The following is a 20463-nucleotide window of genomic DNA, read 5'->3' on the forward strand; positions in this document are numbered from 1 at the left end:
ACTTTTATAGTAGTCCTTGATAAATATTAAACTAATCGGAAGGACTGAGTGGATGGTAAGGGTGGTGTAGCTCTGTTATTTAAGGATGACATCCGGTCAATGGGAAGGGATGACATCGGTGCAATGGAGGACAAGGTTGAATCCATTTGGGTGGAAATTAGGAATAGTAAGGTGAAAAAGGCACTGATAGGAGTAGTCTATAGGCCACCAAATAGTAACAATATGGTGGGGCAGGCAATAAACAAAGAAATAACTGATGCATGTAGAAATGGTACAGTCGTTATCATGGGGGATTTTAATCTACATGATGATTGGTTTAACCAGGTCGGTCAAGGCAGCCTGGAGGAGGAGTTTATAGAATATATCCGTGATAGTTTCCGAGAAGTGTATGTAACAGAACCTTCAAGGGAACAAGCGGCCCTAGATCTGGTTCTGTATCATGAGACAGGATTGACTAATGATCTCATAGTTCGGGATAATCTCGGAAGGAGCGATAACAGTATGGTGCAATTTAAAATACAGATGGAGGGTGAGAAGGTGAAATCAAACAGTAGTGTTTTGTGCTCAAACAAAGCAGATTACAATGGCATGAGAGAAAGGCTAGCTGAGGTAGACTGGGAGCAAAGACTTTATGGTGAAACAGTTGAGGAACAGTGGAGAACCTTCCAAGCGATTTTTCACAGTATATACCAACAAAAAGGAAGGACGGTAGAAAGAGGGAAAATCGACCATGCATATCTTAGGAAATAAGGAAGAGTATCAAATTGAAGGAAAAAGCACCCAAAGTGGCAAAGATTAGTGGGAGACTAGAAAACTGGGAAATCTTTAAGGGGCTACAGAAAGCTACTAAAAAAGCTATAAAGAAGAGAAAGATAGATTATAAGAGTGAACAGGCGACGGAATGTAGCAACTAGGGGCTTTTCTGTTAAATATTTGTCCTGCAGAGGATGAGAAGCGTGATTTAATAATAGGAGTTGAGGAAATGGCTGAGGAACTGAACAGGTTTTTTGGGTCTGTCTTCACAGTGGAAGACAGAAGTAACATGCCAGTAACTGATAGAAATGAAGCTATGGCAGGTGAGGACCTTGAGATGATTGTTATCATGAAGGAGATAGTGGTGGGCAAGCCCATAGGGCTAAAGGTAGACAAGTCTCCTGGCCCTGATGGAATGCGTCACAGAGTGCTAAAAGAGATGGCTAGGGAAACTGCAAATTCACTAGTGATAATTTAGTGGGATGGTCCCGGCGGATTGGAAATGAGCAAACGTGACATCACTGTTTAAAAAAGGAGGTAGGCAGAGAGCGGGTAATTATTGGCCAGTTAGCTTAACTTCGGTAGTAGGGAAGATGATGGAATCTATCATCAAAGAAGAAATAGTGAGACGTCTGCATGGAAATTGTCCCATTGGGCAGACGAAGCATGGGTTCATTTTTGGGAAGGTCGTGCCTTACTAATGGAGTGGAATTTTTTGAGGACCCTACCAGAACGGTAGATAATGGGGACCAATGGATGTGGTATATCTGGATTTCCAGAAAACATTTTGCAAGATGCCACACAAAAGGTTGCTGCACAGGATAAAGATGCATGGCATTAAGGGTAAAGTAGTAGCATGGATAGAGGATTGGTTAACTAATAGAAAGCAAAGAGTGGGGATTAATGAGTGTTTCTCTGGTTGGCAATCAGTAGCTAGTGGTGTCTCTCAGGGTTCAGTGCTGGGACCGCAATTATTCACAATTTGCTTCAATGATTTGGAATTGGGGACAAAGGGCAATATGTCCAGGTTTGCAGACGACACTAAGATGAGTGGTAAAGCAAAAAGTGCAGAGGATTCCGGAAGCCTGCAGAGGAATTTGGATCGGTTAAGTGAATGGACTAGGGTCTGGCAAATGGAATACAATGTTGACAAATGTGTGGTTATCCATTTTGGTTGGAATAACAGCAAACAGGATAATTAATTAAATGACAAAATATTAAAACATGCTGCTGTGCAGAGAGACCTGGGTGTACTCGTGCATGAGTCGAAAATATTGGTTACAGTTACAACAGGTGAATAAGAAAGAGAATGGAATTTTGTCATTCATTGCTCAAGAGATGGAGTTCAAGACTAGGGAGGTTATGCTGCAATTGTATAAGATGTCAGTGAGGCCAAACCTGGAGTATTGTGTTCAGTTTAGGTTCCCTTACCTGAGAAAGGACGGACTGGAGGTTGTGCAAAGGAGATTCACTAGGTTAATCCCAGAGCTGAAGGGGTTGGATTACGAGAAGTTGCATAGTCTGGGTCTGTACTCGTTGGAATTTAGAAGGATGAAGGAGGGATCTTCCAGAAACATGTGAAATTATAAAGGGAATAGATAGGATAGATGTGGGCAGGTTATTTGCACTGGCAGGTGAAAGCAGAACGCGGGGGCACAGCTTCAAAATAAGGGGAAATAGATTGAGGTGTGAGTTTAGGAGGAACTTCTTCACCCAAAAGGTTGTGCATCTATAGAATTCCTTGCCCAGTGAAGCAGTTGAGGCTCCTTCATGAAATGTTTTTTTAGAGAAAGATCGATAGCTTTGTCAAGAATAAAGGGATTCAGGGTTATGGTGTTCGGGCCGGAAAGTGGAGCTGAGTCAACAAAAATCAGCCATGATCTCATTGAATGGTGGAGCAGGATCGAGGGGCCATGTGGCCTTCTCCTGCTTCTAGTTCTTATGTGCCTGTCAGGGAGGGAGGAAGTGGTCAAGCGAGGGAACCGTGGTTTACTAAAGTAGTTGAATCACATGTCAAGAGGAAGGAGGCTTATGTAAAGATGAGACGTGAAGTTTCAGTTAGGGCGCTCGGAGTTACAGGTTAGCTAGGAAGGATCTAAAGAGACAGCTCAGAAGAGCCAGGAGGGGACATGAGAAATCTTTGGCACGTAGGATCAAGGATAACCCTAAAGCTTTCTATGGGTATGTGAGGAATAAAAGAATGACTAGGGTAAGATGTGGGCCTGTCAAGGAAAGTTGTGCGTGGAGTCCAAGGAGATAGGAGAGGTGCTGAATGAATATTTTTCCATCAGTATTCACACAGGAAAACGACGATGTTGTTGAGGAGAATAATGAGGTACAGGCTACTTGACTTAAAGGACTTGAGTTTCAAAAGGAGGAGGTGTGAGCAATTCTGGAAAGTGTGAAAATACCTAAGTCCCCTGAGCTTGATGGGATTTATCCTAGGATTCTCTGTGAATTAAGGGAAGAGATTGCGGAGCCTTTGGCTTTGATCTTTATATTATCTTTGCCTACAGGAATAGTGCCAGTAGGTTGGAGGACATCAAATGTTGTCCCCTTGTTCAAGAAGGGGAATAGGGACTACCCCGGTAACTATAGACCAGTGAGCCTTACTCTGTTGTGGGCAATATCTTGGAAAGTCTCAGAAGAGATAGAATTTATAATCATCTGGAAAGGAATAATTTGATTAGAGATAGTCAACACGGTTTTGTGAAGGGTAGGTCGTGCCTCACAAACGTTATTGAGTTCTTTGAAAAGGTGACCAAACAGGTGGTCGAGGGTAAAGCAGTTGATTGGTGTACATGGATTTCAGTAAAGAGTTTGATGAGCTTCCGCATGGTGGGCCACTGCAGAAGACACGGAGACATGGGATTCAGGGTAATATAGCAGTGTGGATCAGAAATTGGCTAGCTGGAAGAAGACAAATTTGATAGGAAATGTTCAGCTGGAGTTCAGTTACTAGTGGTGTACCACAAAGAACTGTTTTGGGGCCACTGCTGTTTCTCATTTTTATAAATGGCCTGGAGGAGGGCGTAGCAGTATGGGTGAGTAAATCTGCAGATGACACTAAACTCGGTTGAGTTGTGGACAGTGCGGAACGATGTTGCAAGTTACAGGGGAGCAGTATAAGCTGCAGAGCTGGACTGACAGGTGGCAAATGGACTTTAATGCAGAAAAGTGTCAGGTGATTCATTTTGGAAGGAATAACAGGAAGACAGATTACTGGGCTAATGGTAAGATTCTTCGTAGTGTGGATGAGCGGAGAGATCTCGGTGTCCATGCACATAGATCCCTCAATGTTGTCACTCCGGTAGATAGTGCTATTGATACTTTGGTGTGTTATCTTTTATTGCTAGAGAGATTGAGTTTCGGAGCCATGAGGTCATGTTGCAGCTGTACAAAGCTCTGGTGCGTCTGCATTTGGAGCAGTGCTTGCAGTTCTGGTCGCTGCATAATAGGAAGGACATGGAAGCATTGGAAAGGGTGCAGAGGAGATTTACCAGGATGTTGCCTGGTCTGGAGGGAAGATCTTATGAGGGAAGGCTGAGGGTCTTGAGGCTGTTTCATCAGAGAAAAGAAGGTTTAGAGCTGACTTAATGGAGGCATACAATATAACCAGAGGATTAGATATGGTGAACAGTGAGAGACTTTTTCCTCGGATGATAATGATCAGCACATGGGGACATAGCTTTAAATTCAGGGGAGATAGATATAGGACTGATGGCAGAGGTATGTTCTTTATTCAGAGAATAGTAATGGAGCGGAATGCCCTGCATGCAACAGGAGTGGACTCGCCAATATTAAGGGCATTTAAATGGTCATTGGATAAACATATGGATGATAAGGGAATAGTGTAGATGGGCTTGACAATGGTTTCACAGGTTAGCACAACATGGAGGGCCAAAGTGCCTGTCCTGTTCTATGTTCTATGTTCTGAAGTGCCTCAGGACATTTTACTGCATTAAAGGCACTGTTATAAATGCAAGTTGTTGGCGATCATTACCAGTATCTCAAATCATTGCTCAGATGGCCTCTACTCATTTCTACTCTGTCAGACTCTGTTACCTTTCTGCTACATGTGTACATTTAAGGTCTCATTCTACTCACACAGCGGTTGACCAACCACCATCAAACCTACGCTTCTCGGACATCACGAGGAAAAGTTTCCGGGTGGACTGGGATCATGGATCGGAGGAGGCGGACCAGTACAGAATCAGCTGGGTTCCATCTGCAGGAGGGGACAAAAAAGAGGTGATGAAATCCATACTTTCTGCTTCTGTGTAGCTCCAGCTGATTTTTAAATTTGCCTTGCAACATGCGAGTGTGAAGCAAAACCGCTGTCAGACAGATCTGTAAATGTCTGAAAATGTTCCTCCTTTCCAGCAACGATGTTTCATTGCATCCTTGTAATCCTTTCCACACTTGCTAATGAGTTGCATTCTCTGTTGGTCGTGGGGGCATGATCACACTGAAAACAGCAGGTATTTTCCATTCCCAACAGGGACATGCAAAGTCACGGGCAGGACTGGAAAATTTGGAGATTGGCCAAAACTCAATTGGGTGGGATGAGCTCTTGAAACCATAACCTGCAGAAACATCAGCACATTCTTTCTGAATGGAATTACTGTACTAGAAGGTGATCAGAAAACTGCTTTCCGCACGGGCCATATGCTCTTTAGTATTGAGATGTTGGGCTCAGTTGCCCACTCAAAGAAGAGCATTTGTGTAATGAACAAAACAGTCCAAATTAGTTCATTCCTTCAATTGAATTTTCTCCAGAAATACTCCACATGACCATGAGGGAATGCCATTGGGAAAGGTGGATGCAGCCAAGGGTTGGTAAAGGATTTTAAGGTCCTTGTGACCCCCCTGAGTGATATTAAATTCAAACATCTCCATTTAATTAAGGGAATCAGTTTGCAGAAAACAAATTGGTTTCATGCACTGACCGTATCTTGACCTTCACTTTCTGCCTATTCTTCCAGATGATTATAAATGGCAATGAGACAAGCCAGGTTTTAGATAACCTGGATCCTGACACCTTATATGATGTTACCCTTACTGCCATCTACCCAAACAAGAAGGAAAGTGATGAAGTCTCAGCCTCCCAGCGTACATGTAAGTCTTTAGTATATAAAAATCTCCATTTGTCCTTCCTTGGGGTATCGTGGGGCAGCACGGGGCAGCACGGTAGCATTGTGGATAGCACAATGGCTATCAACTATCGCCTCAACTATCGATGAGGTGCTTTATAGCATCCTGGACTCAACACCGTGTTCAACAATTTTACATCATTATCCAGGCCCCATTTTGGTTCCTTTCCGTTTGCATCTTTTGATTTTTACCCATTTATCTCTTGTTTCTGCTTTGAGACAGCAGCTGCTCATTATTCTGCGATTCACGCCTCCCCTGGCCACATCTTTTCACATTCCCCACATTGACACCTCTTTTGTCATTTAATTTCTCCTGCCTTCCACCCTCTGACAGACATCCCACTTTTTTTAATCACCTCCCATCTGCTTAAAACCTGTTGACTTTTTTTTCTCCTCATCAGGTGTTGCCAGACCAGCTGGGCATTTTCAGCATTTTTTTGTTTTTACATCACTTTTACCTTTGTAGGGGAAAAATGTTTTGTTGTATTTTCATACCGTGCAACAGCAGCAACAAACCCTGTCAACCTTTCCCAAAGTTCAGTGGGACCCTCAACCTGGGATGATCGCACAGGCTGATTATGGGTGGGGATTTCAACACGGTTATTGATCAAGGCCTGGACCGGTCATGTTCGAGAACGGGCAAGGTGCCAGCAATGGCAAAGGAGCCGAAATGGATCATGGAGCAGGTGGGAGGGGGTGGGCTGGATCCGTGGAGATTTAGGCAGCCGAGAGCCAGGGAATTTTCTTCCTTCTCCCACGTTCACAAGGTGTAATCCTGGATAGATTTCTTTGTTGTGGGCAGGGCCCTGTTGGTGAGGGTGGTGGATACGGGGTATTTGGCAATTACGATATTGGACCATGCTCCGTACTGGGTGGGCCTGCAGGTCACTATGGACAGTAAGCACCGCCCACAGTGGAGATTGGATGTGGGGCTGTTGGCGGACAAAGTGGTCTGCGAGAGATTGAGGAAGTGGACGCTGAACTACCTGCAGGTAAACGATACGGGGGAGGTCTCAGCAGCGGTGGTCTGGGAAGCGCTGGAGGCGGTGCTGAGAGGGGAGCTGATCTAGATCCAGACTTACAGTGACAGGACGGACAGCCATGATGTGGAGATGCCGGCGTTGGACTGGGGTGAGCACTGTAACATGGACAGGGCAGAGAAGGACCGACTGGTAAGAGAGAGCCTACGAGTGGATAGGAAGTATGTGAAGGCGCCAGAGCCAGGGCTGTTGAGGGAACGCCGGAGGCTGCAGGCAGAATTTAGTTTGTTAACTACAGGAAAGGCAGTGGAGGAACTCAGGAAGGTGAAGGAAGCGGTGTACATGGGGAAAAGGCCAGGAGGTTGATTGCACAGCAGCTCAGACAAAGGGAGGCAGCGAGGGAAATAGGGAAAGTGGGTTGATGGGGATTGGAACTTAGTTGGGGACTTGGAGGGGGTGAGCAAGGCCTTTGGGACTTTTATAGTAGTCCTTGATAAATATCAAACTAATCGGAAGGACTGAGTGGATGGTAAGGGTGGTGTAGCTCTGTTATTTAAGGATGACATCCGGTCAATGGGAAGGGATGACATCGGTGCAATGGAGGACAAGGTTGAATCCATTTGGGTGGAAATTAGGAATAGTAAGGTGAAAAAGGCACTGATAGGAGTAGTCTATAGGCGACCAAATAGTAACAATATGGTGGGGCAGGCAATAAACAAAGAAATAACTGATGCATGTAGAAATGGTACAGTCGTTATCATGGGGGATTTTAATCTACATGATGATTGGTTTAACCAGGTCGGTCAAGGCAGCCTGGAGGAGGAGTTTATAGAATATATCCGTGATAGTTTCCGAGAAGTGTATGTAACAGAACCTTCAAGGGAACAAGCGGCCCTAGATCTGGTTCTGTATCATGAGACAGGATTGACTAATGATCTCATAGTTCGGGATAATCTCGGAAGGAGCGATAACAGTATGGTGCAATTTAAAATACAGATGGAGGGTGAGAAGGTGAAATCAAACAGTAGTGTTTTGTGCTCAAACAAAGCAGATTACAATGGCATGAGAGAAAGGCTAGCTGAGGTAGACTGGGAGCAAAGACTTTATGGTGAAACAGTTGAGGAACAGTGGAGAACCTTCCAAGCGATTTTTCACAGTATATACCAACAAAAGGAAGGACGGTAGAAAGAGGGAAAATCGACCATGCATATCTTAGGAAATAAGGAAGAGTATCAAATTGAAGGAAAAAGCACCCAAAGTGGCAAAGATTAGTGGGAGACTAGAAAACTGGGAAATCTTTAAGGGGCTACAGAAAGCTACTAAAAAAGCTATAAAGAAGAGAAAGATAGATTATAAGAGTGAACAGGCGACGGAATGTAGCAACTAGGGGCTTTTCAGGTAAATATCTGTCCTGTAGAGGATGAGAAGCGTGATTTAATAATAGGAGTTGAGGAAATGGCTGAGGAACTGAACAGGTTTTTTGGGTCTGTCTTCACAGTGGAAGACAGAAGTAACATGCCAGTAACTGATAGAAATGAAGCTATGGCAGGTGAGGACCTTGAGATGATTGTTATCATGAAGGAGATAGTGGTGGGCAAGCCCATAGGGCTAAAGGTAGACAAGTCTCCTGGCCCTGATGGAATGCGTCACAGAGTGCTAAAAGAGATGGCTAGGGAAACTGCAAATTCACTAGTGATAATTTACGAAAATTCACTAGACTCTGGGATGGTCCCGGCGGATTGGAAATGAGCAAACGTGACATCACTGTTTAAAAAAGGAGGTAGGCAGAGAGCGGGTAATTATTGGCCAGTTAGCTTAACTTCGGTAGTAGGGAAGATGATGGAATCTATCATCAAAGAAGAAATAGTGAGACGTCTGCATGGAAATTGTCCCATTGGGCAGACGAAGCATGGGTTCATTTTTGGGAAGGTCGTGCCTTACTAATGGAGTGGAATTTTTTGAGGACCCTACCAGAACGGTAGATAATGGGGAGCCAATGGATGTGGTATATCTGGATTTCCAGAAAACATTTGGCAAGATGCCACACAAAGGTTGCTGCACAGGATAAAGATGCATGGCATTAAGGGTAAAGTAGTAGCATGGATAGAGGATTGGTTAACTAATAGAAAGCAAAGAGTGGGGATTAATGAGTGTTTCTCTGGTTGGCAATCAGTAGCTAGTGGTGTCTCTCAGGGTTCAGTGCTGGGACCGCAATTATTCACAATTTGCTTCAATGATTTGGAATTGGGGACAAAGGGCAATATGTCCAGGTTTGCAGACGACACTAAGATGAGTGGTAAAGCAAAAAGTGCAGAGGATTCCGGAAGCCTGCAGAGGAATTTGGATCGGTTAAGTGAATGGACTAGGGTCTGGCAAATGGAATACAATGTTGACAAATGTGTGGTTATCCATTTTGGTTGGAATAACAGCAAACAGGATAATTAATTAAATGACAAAATATTAAAACATGCTGCTGTGCAGAGAGACCTGGGTGTACTCGTGCATGAGTCGAAAATATTGGTTACAGTTACAACAGGTGAATAAGAAAGAGAATGGAATTTTGTCATTCATTGCTCAAGAGATGGAGTTCAAGACTATGGAGGTTATGCTGCAATTGTATAAGATGTCAGTGAGGCCAAACCTGGAGTATTGTGTTCAGTTTAGGTTCCCTTACCTGAGAAAGGACGGACTGGAGGTTGTGCAAAGGAGATTCACTAGGTTAATCCCAGAGCTGAAGGGGTTGGATTACGAGAAGTTGCATAGTCTGGGTCTGTACTCGTTGGAATTTAGAAGGATGAAGGAGGGATCTTCCAGAAACATGTGAAATTATAAAGGGAATAGATAGGATAGATGTGGGCAGGTTATTTGCACTGGCAGGTGAAAGCAGAACGCGGGGGCACAGCTTCAAAATAAGGGGAAATAGATTGAGGTGTGAGTTTAGGAGGAACTTCTTCACCCAAAAGGTTGTGCATCTATAGAATTCCTTGCCCAGTGAAGCAGTTGAGGCTCCTTCATGAAATGTTTTTTTAGAGAAAGATCGATAGCTTTGTCAAGAATAAAGGGATTCAGGGTTATGGTGTTCGGGCCGGAAAGTGGAGCTGAGTCCACAAAAATCAGCCATGATCTCATTGAATGGTGGAGCAGGATCGAGGGGCCATGTGGCCTTCTCCTGCTTCTAGTTCTTATGTTCTTATGTGCCTGTCAGGGAGGGAGGAAGTGGTCAAGCGAGGGAACCGTGGTTTACTAAAGTAGTTGAATCACATGTCAAGAGGAAGGAGGCTTATGTAAAGATGAGACGTGAAGTTTCAGTTAGGGCGCTCGGAGTTACAGGTTAGCTAGGAAGGATCTAAAGAGACAGCTCAGAAGAGCCAGGAGGGGACATGAGAAATCTTTGGCACGTAGGATCAAGGATAACCCTAAAGCTTTCTATGGGTATGTGAGGAATAAAAGAATGACTAGGGTAAGATGTGGGCCTGTCAAGGAAAGTTGTGCGTGGAGTCCAAGGAGATAGGAGAGGTGCTGAATGAATATTTTTCCATCAGTATTCACACAGGAAAACGACGATGTTGTTGAGGAGAATAATGAGGTACAGGCTACTTGACTTAAAGGACTTGAGGTTCAAAAGGAGGAGGTGTGAGCAATTCTGGAAAGTGTGAAAATACCTAAGTCCCCTGAGCTTGATGGGATTTATCCTAGGATTCTCTGTGAATTAAGGGAAGAGATTGCGGAGCCTTTGGCTTTGATCTTTATATTATCTTTGCCTACAGGAATAGTGCCAGTAGGTTGGAGGACATCAAATGTTGTCCCCTTGTTCAAGAAGGGGAATAGGGACTACCCCGGTAACTATAGACCAGTGAGCCTTACTCTGTTGTGGGCAATATCTTGGAAAGTCTCAGAAGAGATAGAATTTATAATCATCTGGAAAGGAATAATTTGATTAGAGATAGTCAACACGGTTTGTGAAGGGTAGGTCGTGCCTCACAAACGTTATTGAGTTCTTTGAAAAGGTGACCAAACAGGTGGTCGAGGGTAAAGCAGTTGATTGGTGTACATGGATTTCAGTAAAGAGTTTGATGAGCTTCCGCATGGTGGGCCATTGCAGAAGACACGGAGACATGGGATTCAGGGTAATTTAGCAGTGTGGATCAAAAATTGGCTAGCTGGAAGAAGACAAATTTGATAGGAAATGTTCAGCTGGAGTTCAGTTACTAGTGGTGTACCACAAAGAACTGTTTTGGGGCCACTGCTGTTTCTCATTTTTATAAATGGCCTGGAGGAGGGCGTAGCAGTATGGGTGAGTAAATCTGCAGATGACACTAAACTCGGTGGAGTTGTGGACAGTGCGGAACGATGTTGCAAGTTACAGAGGAGCAGTATAAGCTGCAGAGCTGGACTGACAGGTGGCAAATGGACTTTAATGCAGAAAAGTGTCAGGTGATTCATTTTGGAAGGAATAACAGGAAGACAGATTACTGGGCTAATGGTAAGATTCTTCGTAGTGTGGATGAGCGGAGAGATCTCGGTGTCCATGCACATAGATCCCTCAATGTTGTCACTCCGGTAGATAGTGCTATTGATACTTTGGTGTGTTATCTTTTATTGCTAGATTGAGTTTCGGAGCCATGAGGTCATGTTGCAGCTGTACAAAGCTCTGGTGCGTCTGCATTTGGAGCAGTGCTTGCAGTTCTGGTCGCTGCATAATAGGAAGGACATGGAAGCATTGGAAAGGGTGCAGAGGAGATTTACCAGGATGTTTCCTGGTCTGGAGGGAAGATCTTATGAGGGAAGGCTGAGGGTCTTGAGGCTGTTTTCATCAGAGAAAAGAAGGTTTAGAGCTGACTTAATGGAGGCATACAAGATAACCAGAGGATTAGATATGGTGAACAGTGAGAGACTTTTTCCTCGGATGATAATGATCAGCACATGGGGACATAGCTTTAAATTCAGGGGAGATAGATATAGGACTGATGGCAGAGGTATGTTCTTTATTCAGAGAATAGTAATGGAGCGGAATGCCCTGCATGCAACAGGAGTGGACTCGCCAATATTAAGGGCATTTAAATGGTCATTGGATAAACATATGGATGATAAGGGAATAGTGTAGATGGGCTTGACAATGGTTTCACAGGTTAGCACAACATGGAGGGCCAAAGTGCCTGTCCTGTTCTATGTTCTATGTTCTGAAGTGCCTCAGGACATTTTACTGCATTAAAGGCACTGTTATAAATGCAAGTTGTTGGCGATCATTACCAGTATCTCAAATCATTGCTCAGATGGCCTCTACTCATTTCTGCTCTGTCAGACTCTGTTACCTTTCTGCTACATGTGTACATTTAAGGTCTCATTCTACTCACACAGCGGTTGACCAACCACCATCAAACCTACGCTTCTCGGACATCACGAGGAAAAGTTTCCGGGTGGACTGGGATCATGGATCGGAGGAGGCGGACCAGTACAGAATCAGCTGGGTTCCATCTGCAGGAGGGGACAAAAAAGAGGTGATGAAATCCATACTTTCTGCTTCTGTGTAGCTCCAGCTGATTTTTAAATTTGCCTTGCAACATGCGAGTGTGAAGCAAAACCGCTGTCAGACAGATCTGTAAATGTCTGAAAATGTTCCTCCTTTCCAGCAACGATGTTTCATTGCATCCTTGTAATCCTTTCCACACTTGCTAATGAGTTGCATTCTCTGTTGGTCGTGGGGGCATGATCACACTGAAAACAGCAGGTATTTTCCATTCCCAACAGGGACATGCAAAGTCACGGGCAGGACTGGAAAATTTGGAGATTGGCCAAAACTCAATTGGGTGGGATGAGCTCTTGAAACCATAACCTGCAGAAACATCAGCACATTCTTTCTGAATGGCATTACTGTACTAGAAGGTGATCAGAAAACTGCTTTCCACACGGGCCATATGCTCTTTAGTATTGAGATGTTGGGCTCAGTTGCCCACTCAAAGAAGAGCATTTGTGTAATGAACAAAACAGTCCAAATTAGTTCATTCCTTCAATTGAATTTTCTCCAGAAATACTCCACATGACCATGAGGGAATGCCATTGGGAAAGGTGGATGCAGCCAAGGGTTGGTAAAGGATTTTAAGGTCCTTGTGACCCCCCTGAGTGATATTAAATTCAAACATCTCCATTTAATTAAGGGAATCAGTTTGCAGAAAACAAATTGGTTTCATGCACTGACCGTATCTTGACCTTCACTTTCTGCCTATTCTTCCAGATGATTATAAATGGCAATGAGACAAGCCAGGTTTTAGATAACCTGGATCCTGACACCTTATATGATGTTACCCTTACTGCCATCTACCCAAACAAGAAGGAAAGTGATGAAGTCTCAGCCTCCCAGCGTACATGTAAGTCTTTAGTATATAAAAATCTCCATTTGTCCTTCCTTGGGGTATCGTGGGGCAGCACGGGGCAGCACGGTAGCATTGTGGATAGCACAATGGCTATCAACTATCGCCTCAATTATCGATGAGGTGCTTTATAGCATCCTGGACTCAACACCGTGTTCAACAATTTTACATCATTATCCAGGCCCCATTTTGGTTCCTTTCCGTTTGCATCTTTTGATTTTTACCCATTTATCTCTTGTTTCTGCTTTGAGACAGCAGCTGCTCATTATTCTGCGATTCACGCCTCCCCTGGCCACATCTTTTCACATTCCCCACATTGACACCTCTTTTGTCATTTAATTTCTCCTGCCTTCCACCCTCTGACAGACCTTCCCACTTTTTTTAATCACCTCCCATCTGCTTAAAACCTGTTGACTTTTTTTTCTCCTCATCAGGTGTTGCCAGACCAGCTGGGCATTTTCAGCATTTTTTTGTTTTTACATCACTTTTACCTTTGTAGGGGAAAAATGTTTTGTTGTATTTTCATACCGTGCAACAGCAGCAATAAAACCTGTCAACCTTTCCCAAAGTTCAGTGGGACCCTCAACCTGGGATGATCGCACAGGCTGATTATGGGTGGGGATTTCAACACGGTTATTGATCAAGGCCTGGACCGGTCATGTTCGAGAACGGGCAAGGTGCCAGCAATGGCAAAGGAGCCGAAATGGATCATGGAGCAGGTGGGAGGGGGTGGGCTGGATCCGTGGAGATTTAGGCAGCCGAGAGCCAGCGAATTTTCTTCCTTCTCCCACGTTCACAAGGTGTAATCCTGGATAGATTTCTTTGTTGTGGGCAGGGCCCTGTTGGTGAGGGTGGTGGATATGGGGTATTCGGCAATTACGATATTGGACCATGCTCCGTACTGGGTGGGCCTGCAGGTCACTATGGACAGTAAGCACCGCCCACAGTGGAGATTGGATGTGGGGCTGTTGGCGGACAAAGTGGTCTGCGAGAGATTGAGGAAGTGGACGCTGAACTACCTGCAGGTAAACGATACGGGGGAGGTCTCAGCAGCGGTGGTCTGGGAAGCGCTGGAGCCGGTGCTGAGAGGGGAGCTGATCTAGATCCAGACTTACAGTGACAGGACGGACAGCCATGATGTGGAGATGCCGGCGTTGGACTGGGGTGAGCACTGTAACACGGACAGGGCAGAGAAGGACCGACTGGTAAGAGAGAGCCTACGAGTGGATAGGAAGTATGTGAAGGCGCCAGAGCCAGGGCTGTTGAGGGAACGCCGGAGGCTGCAGGCAGAATTTAGTTTGTTAACTACAGGAAAGGCAGTGGAGGAACTCAGGAAGGTGAAGGAAGCGGTGTACATGGGGAAAAGGCCAGGAGGTTGATTGCACAGCAGTTCAGACAAAGGGAGGCAGCGAGGGAAATAGGGAAAGTGGGTTGATGGGGATTGGAACTTAGTTGGGGACTCAGAGGGGGTGAGCAAGGCCTTTGGGACTTTTATAGTAGTCCTTGATAAATATTAAACTAATCGGAAGGACTGAGTGGATGGTAAGGGTGGTGTAGCTCTGTTATTTAAGGATGACATCCGGGCAATGGGAAGGGATGACATCGGTGCAATGGAGGACAAGGTTGAATCCATTTGGGTGGAAATTAGGAATAGTCAGGTGAAAAAGGCACTGATAGGAGTAGTCTATAGGCGACCAAATAGTAACAATATGGTGGGGCAGGCAATAAACAAAGAAATAACTGATGCATGTAGAAATGGTACAGTCGTTATCATGGGGGATTTTAATCTACATGATGATTGGTTTAACCAGGTCGGTCAAGGCAGCCTGGAGGAGGAGTTTATAGAATATATCCGTGATAGTTTCCGAGAAGTGTATGTAACAGAACCTTCAAGGGAACAAGCGGCCCTAGATCTGGTTCTGTATCATGAGACAGGATTGACTAATGATCTCATAGTTCGGGATAATCTCGGAAGGAGCGATAACAGTATGGTGCAATTTAAAATACAGATGGAGGGTGAGAAGGTGAAATCAAACAGTAGTGTTTTGTGCTCAAACAAAGCAGATTACAATGGCATGAGAGAAAGGCTAGCTGAGGTAGACTGGGAGCAAAGACTTTATGGTGAAACAGTTGAGGAACAGTGGAGAACCTTCCAAGCGATTTTTCACAGTATATACCAACAAAAAGGAAGGACGGTAGAAAGAGGGAAAATCGACCATGCATATCTTAGGAAATAAGGAAGAGTATCAAATTGAAGGAAAAAGCACCCAAAGTGGCAAAGATTAGTGGGAGACTAGAAAACAGGGAAATCTTTAAGGGGCTACAGAAAGCTACTAAAAAAGCTGTAAAGAAGAGAGAGATAGATTATGAGAGTGAACAGGCGCCGGAATGTGGTGACTAGGGGCTTTTCTGGTAAATATTTGTCCTGCAGAGGATGAGAAGCGTGATTTAATAATTGGAGTCGAGGAAATGGCTGAGGAACTGAACAGGTTTTTTGGTCTGTCTTCACAGTGGAAGACAGAAGTAACATGCCAGTAACTGATAGAAATGAAGCTATGGCAGGTGAGGACCTTGAGATGATTGTTATCATGAAGGAGATAGTGGTGGGCAAGCCCATAGGGCTAAAGGTAGACAAGTCTCCTGGCCCTGATGGAATGCGTCACAGAGTGCTAAAAGAGATGGCTAGGGAAACTGCAAATTCACTAGTGATAATTTACGAAAATTCACTAGACTCTGGGATGGTCCCGGCGGATTGGAAATGAGCAAACGTGACATCACTGTTTAAAAAAGGAGGTAGGCAGAGAGCGGGTAATTATTGGCCAGTTAGCTTAACTTCGGTAGTAGGGAAGATGATGGAATCTATCATCAAAGAAGAAATAGTGAGACGTCTGCATGGAAATTGTCCCATTGGGCAGACGAAGCATGGGTTCATTTTTGGGAAGGTCGTGCCTTACTAATGGAGTGGAATTTTTTGAGGACCCTACCAGAACGGTAGATAATGGGGAGCCAATGGATGTGGTATATCTGGATTTCCAGAAAACATTTGGCAAGATGCCACACAAAAGGTTGCTGCACAGGATAAAGATGCATGGCATTAAGGGTAAAGTAGTAGCATGGATAGAGGATTGGTTAACTAATAGAAAGCAAAGAGTGGGGATTAATGAGTGTTTCTCTGGTTGGCAATCAGTAGCTAGTGGTGTCTCTCAGGGTTCAGTGCTGGGACCGCAATTATTCACAATTTGCTTCAATGATTTGGAATTGGGGACAAAGGGCAATATGTCCAGGTTTGCAGACGACACTAAGATGAGTGGTAAAGCAAAAAGTGCAGAGGATTCCGGAAGCCTGCAGAGGAATTTGGATCGGTTAAGTGAATGGACTAGGGTCTGGCAAATGGAATACAATGTTGACAAATGTGTGGTTATCCATTTTGGTTGGAATAACAGCAAACAGGATAATTAATTAAATGACAAAATATTAAAACATGCTGCTGTGCAGAGAGACCTGGGTGTACTCGTGCATGAGTCGAAAATATTGGTTACAGTTACAACAGGTGAATAAGAAAGAGAATGGAATTTTGTCATTCATTGCTCAAGAGATGGAGTTCAAGACTAGGGAGGTTATGCTGCAATTGTATAAGATGTCAATGAGGCCAAACCTGGAGTATTGTGTTCAGTTTAGGTTCCCTTACCTGAGAAAGGACGGACTGGAGGTTGTGCAAAGGAGATTCACTAGGTTAATCCCAGAGCTGAAGGGGTTGGATTACGAGAAGTTGCATAGTCTGGGTCTGTACTCGTTGGAATTTAGAAGGATGAAGGAGGGATCTTCCAGAAACATGTGAAATTATAAAGGGAATAGATAGGATAGATGTGGGCAGGTTATTTGCACTGGCAGGTGAAAGCAGAACGCGGGGGCACAGCTTCAAAATAAGGGGAAATAGATTGAGGTGTGAGTTTAGGAGGAACTTCTTCACCCAAAAGGTTGTGCATCTATAGAATTCCTTGCCCAGTGAAGCAGTTGAGGCTCCTTCATGAAATGTTTTTTTAGAGAAAGATCGATAGCTTTGTCAAGAATAAAGGGATTCAGGGTTATGGTGTTCGGGCCGGAAAGTGGAGCTGAGTCAACAAAAATCAGCCATGATCTCATTGAATGGTGGAGCAGGCTCGAGGGGCCATGTGGCCTGCTCCTGCTTCTAGTTCTTATGTTCTTATGTCCCTGTCAGGGAGGGAGGAAGTGGTCAAGCGAGGGAACCGTGGTTTACTAAAGTAGTTGAATCACATGTCAAGAGGAAGGAGGCTTATGTAAAGATGAGACGTGAAGTTTCAGTTAGGGCGCTCGGAGTTACAGGTTAGCTAGGAAGGATCTAAAGAGACAGCTCAGAAGAGCCAGGAGGGGACATGAGAAATCTTTGGCACGTAGGATCAAGGATAACCCTAAAGCTTTCTATGGGTATATGAGGAATAAAAGAATGACTAGGGTAAGATGTGGGCCTGTCAAGGAAAGTTGTGCGTGGAGTCCAAGGAGATAGGAGAGGTGCTGAATGAATATTTTTCCATCAGTATTCACACAGGAAACGACGATGTTGTTGAGGAGAATAATGAGGTACAGGCTACTTGACTTAAAGGACTTGAGGTTCAAAAGGAGGAGGTGTGAGCAATTCTGGAAAGTGTGAAAATACCTAAGTCCCCTGAGTTTGATGGGATTTATCCTAGGATTCTCTGTGAATTAAGGGAAGAGATTGCGGAGCCTTTGGCTTTGATCTTTATATTATCTTTGCCTACAGGAATAGTGCCAGTAGGTTGGAGGACATCAAATGTTGTCCCCTTGTTCAAGAAGGGGAATAGGGACTACCCCGGTAACTATAGACCAGTGAGCCTTACTCTGTTGTGGGCAATATCTTGGAAAGTCTCAGAAGAGATAGAATTTATAATCATCTGGAAAGGAATAATTTGATTAGAGATAGTCAACACGGTTTTGTGAAGGGTAGGTCGTGCCTCACAAACGTTATTGAGTTCTTTGAAAAGGTGACCAAACAGGTGGTCGAGGGAAAAGCAGTTGATTGGTGTACATGGATTTCAGTAAAGAGTTTGATGAGCTTCCGCATGGTGGGCCATTGCAGAAGACACGGAGACATGGGATTCAGGGTAATTTAGCAGTGTGGATCAGAAATTGGCTAGCTGGAAGAAGACAAATTTGATAGGAAATGTTCAGCTGGAGTTCAGTTACTAGTGGTGTACCACAAAGAACTGTTTTGGGGCCACTGCTGTTTCTCATTTTCATAAATGGCCTGCAGGAGGGCGTAGCAGTATGGGTGAGTAAATCTGCAGATGACACTAAACTCGGTGGAGTTGTGGACAGTGCGGAACGATGTTGCCAGTTACAGAGGAGCAGTATAAGCTGCAGAGCTGGACTGACAGGTGGCAAATGGACTTTAATGCAGAAAAGTGTCAGGTGATTCATTTTGGAAGGAATAACAGGAAGACAGATTACTGGGCTAATGGTAAGATTCTTGGTAGTGTGGATGAGCGGAGAGATCTCGGTGTCCATGCACATAGATCCCTCAATGTTGTCACTCCGGTAGATAGTGCTATTGATACTTTGGTGTGTTATCTTTTATTGCTAGAGAGATTGAGTTTCGGAGCCATGAGGTCATGTTGCAGCTGTACAAAGCTCTGGTGCGTCTGCATTTGGAGCAGTGCTTGCAGTTCTGGTCGCTGCATAATAGGAAGGACATGGAAGCATTGGAAAGGGTGCAGAGGAGATTTACCAGGATGTTGCCTGGTCTGGAGGGAAGATCTTATGAGGGAAGGCTGAGGGTCTTGAGGCTGTTTTCATCAGAGAAAGAAGGTTTAGAGCTGACTTAATGGAGGCATACAAGATAACCAGAGGATTAGATATGGTGAACAGTGAGAGACTTTTTCCTCGGATGATAATGATCAGCACATGGGGACATAGCTTTAAATTCAGGGGAGATAGATATAGGACTGATGGCAGAGGTATGTTCTTTATTCAGAGAATAGTAATGGAGCGGAATGCCCTGCATGCAACAGGAGTGGACTCGCCAATATTAAGGGCTTTTAAATGGTCATTGGATAAACATATGGATGATAAGGGAATAGTGTAGATGGGCTTGACAATGGTTTCACAGGTTAGCACAACATGGAGGGCCAAAGTGCCTGTCCTGTTCTATGTTCTATGTTCTGAAGTGCCTCAGGACATTTTACTGCATTAAAGGCACTGTTATAAATGCAAGTTGTTGGCGATCATTACCAGTATCTCAAATCATTGCTCAGATGGCCTCTACTCATTTCTGCTCTGTCAGACTCTGTTACCTTTCTGCTACATGTGTACATTTAAGGTCTCATTCTACTCACACAGCGGTTGACCAACCACCATCAAACCTACGCTTCTCGGACATCACGAGGAAAAGTTTCCGGGTGGACTGGGATCATGGATCGGAGGAGGTGGACCAGTACAGAATCAGCTGGGTTCCATCTGCAGGAGGGGACAAAAAAGAGGTGATGAAATCCATACTTTCTGCTTCTGTGTAGCTCCAGCTGATTTTAAATTTGCCTTGCAACATGCGAGTGTGAAGCAAAACCGCTGTCAGACAGATCTGTAAATGTATGAAAATGTTCCTCCTTTCCAGCAACGATGTTTCATTGCATCCTTGTAATCCTTTCCACACTTGCTAATGAGTTGCATTCTCTGTTGGTCGTGGGGGCATGATCACACTGAAAACAGCAGGTATTTCCATTCCCAACAGGGGACATGCAAAGTCACGGGCAGGACTGGAAAATTTGGAGATTGGCCAAAACTCAATTGGGTGGGATGAGCTCTTGAAACCATAACCTGCAGAAACATCAGCACATTCTTTCTGAATGGAATTACTGTACTAGAAGGTGATCAGAAAACTGCTTTCCGCACGGGCCATATGCTCTTTAGTATTGAGATGTTGGGCTCAGTTGCCCACTCACAAGAAGAGCATTTGTGTAATGAACAAAACAGTCCAAATTAGTTCATTCCTTCAATTGAATTTTCTCCAGAAATACTCCACATGACCATGAGGGAATGCCATTGGGAAAGGTGGATGCAGCCAAGGGTTGGTAAAGGATTTTAAGGTCCTTGTGACCCCCCTGAGTGATATTAAATTCAAACATCTCCATTTAATTAAGGGAATCAGTTTGCAGAAAACAAATTGGTTTCATGCAC

General features: G+C 44.4%; 1 protein-coding gene across 1 annotated transcript in view; it reads left to right on the forward strand.

The window, feature by feature from the left end:
* LOC119963598 (tenascin-X-like) overlaps window positions 1–20463 on the forward strand; it is a 621159-nt gene that overhangs the window by 444235 nt on the left and 156461 nt on the right. The window contains exons 75-79 of the mRNA XM_038792929.1: window positions 4865–5004; window positions 5739–5871; window positions 12245–12384; window positions 13119–13251; window positions 19630–19769. Coding sequence (XP_038648857.1) covers window positions 4865–5004; window positions 5739–5871; window positions 12245–12384; window positions 13119–13251; window positions 19630–19769 — 686 coding nt within the window. The remainder of the gene's footprint in view (window positions 1–4864; window positions 5005–5738; window positions 5872–12244; window positions 12385–13118; window positions 13252–19629; window positions 19770–20463) is intronic.

The sequence above is a fragment of the Scyliorhinus canicula genome, chromosome 3 (genome assembly GCF_902713615.1).
Source record: "Scyliorhinus canicula chromosome 3, sScyCan1.1, whole genome shotgun sequence".
NCBI classification, from domain to species: Eukaryota; Metazoa; Chordata; class Chondrichthyes; order Carcharhiniformes; family Scyliorhinidae; genus Scyliorhinus; species Scyliorhinus canicula.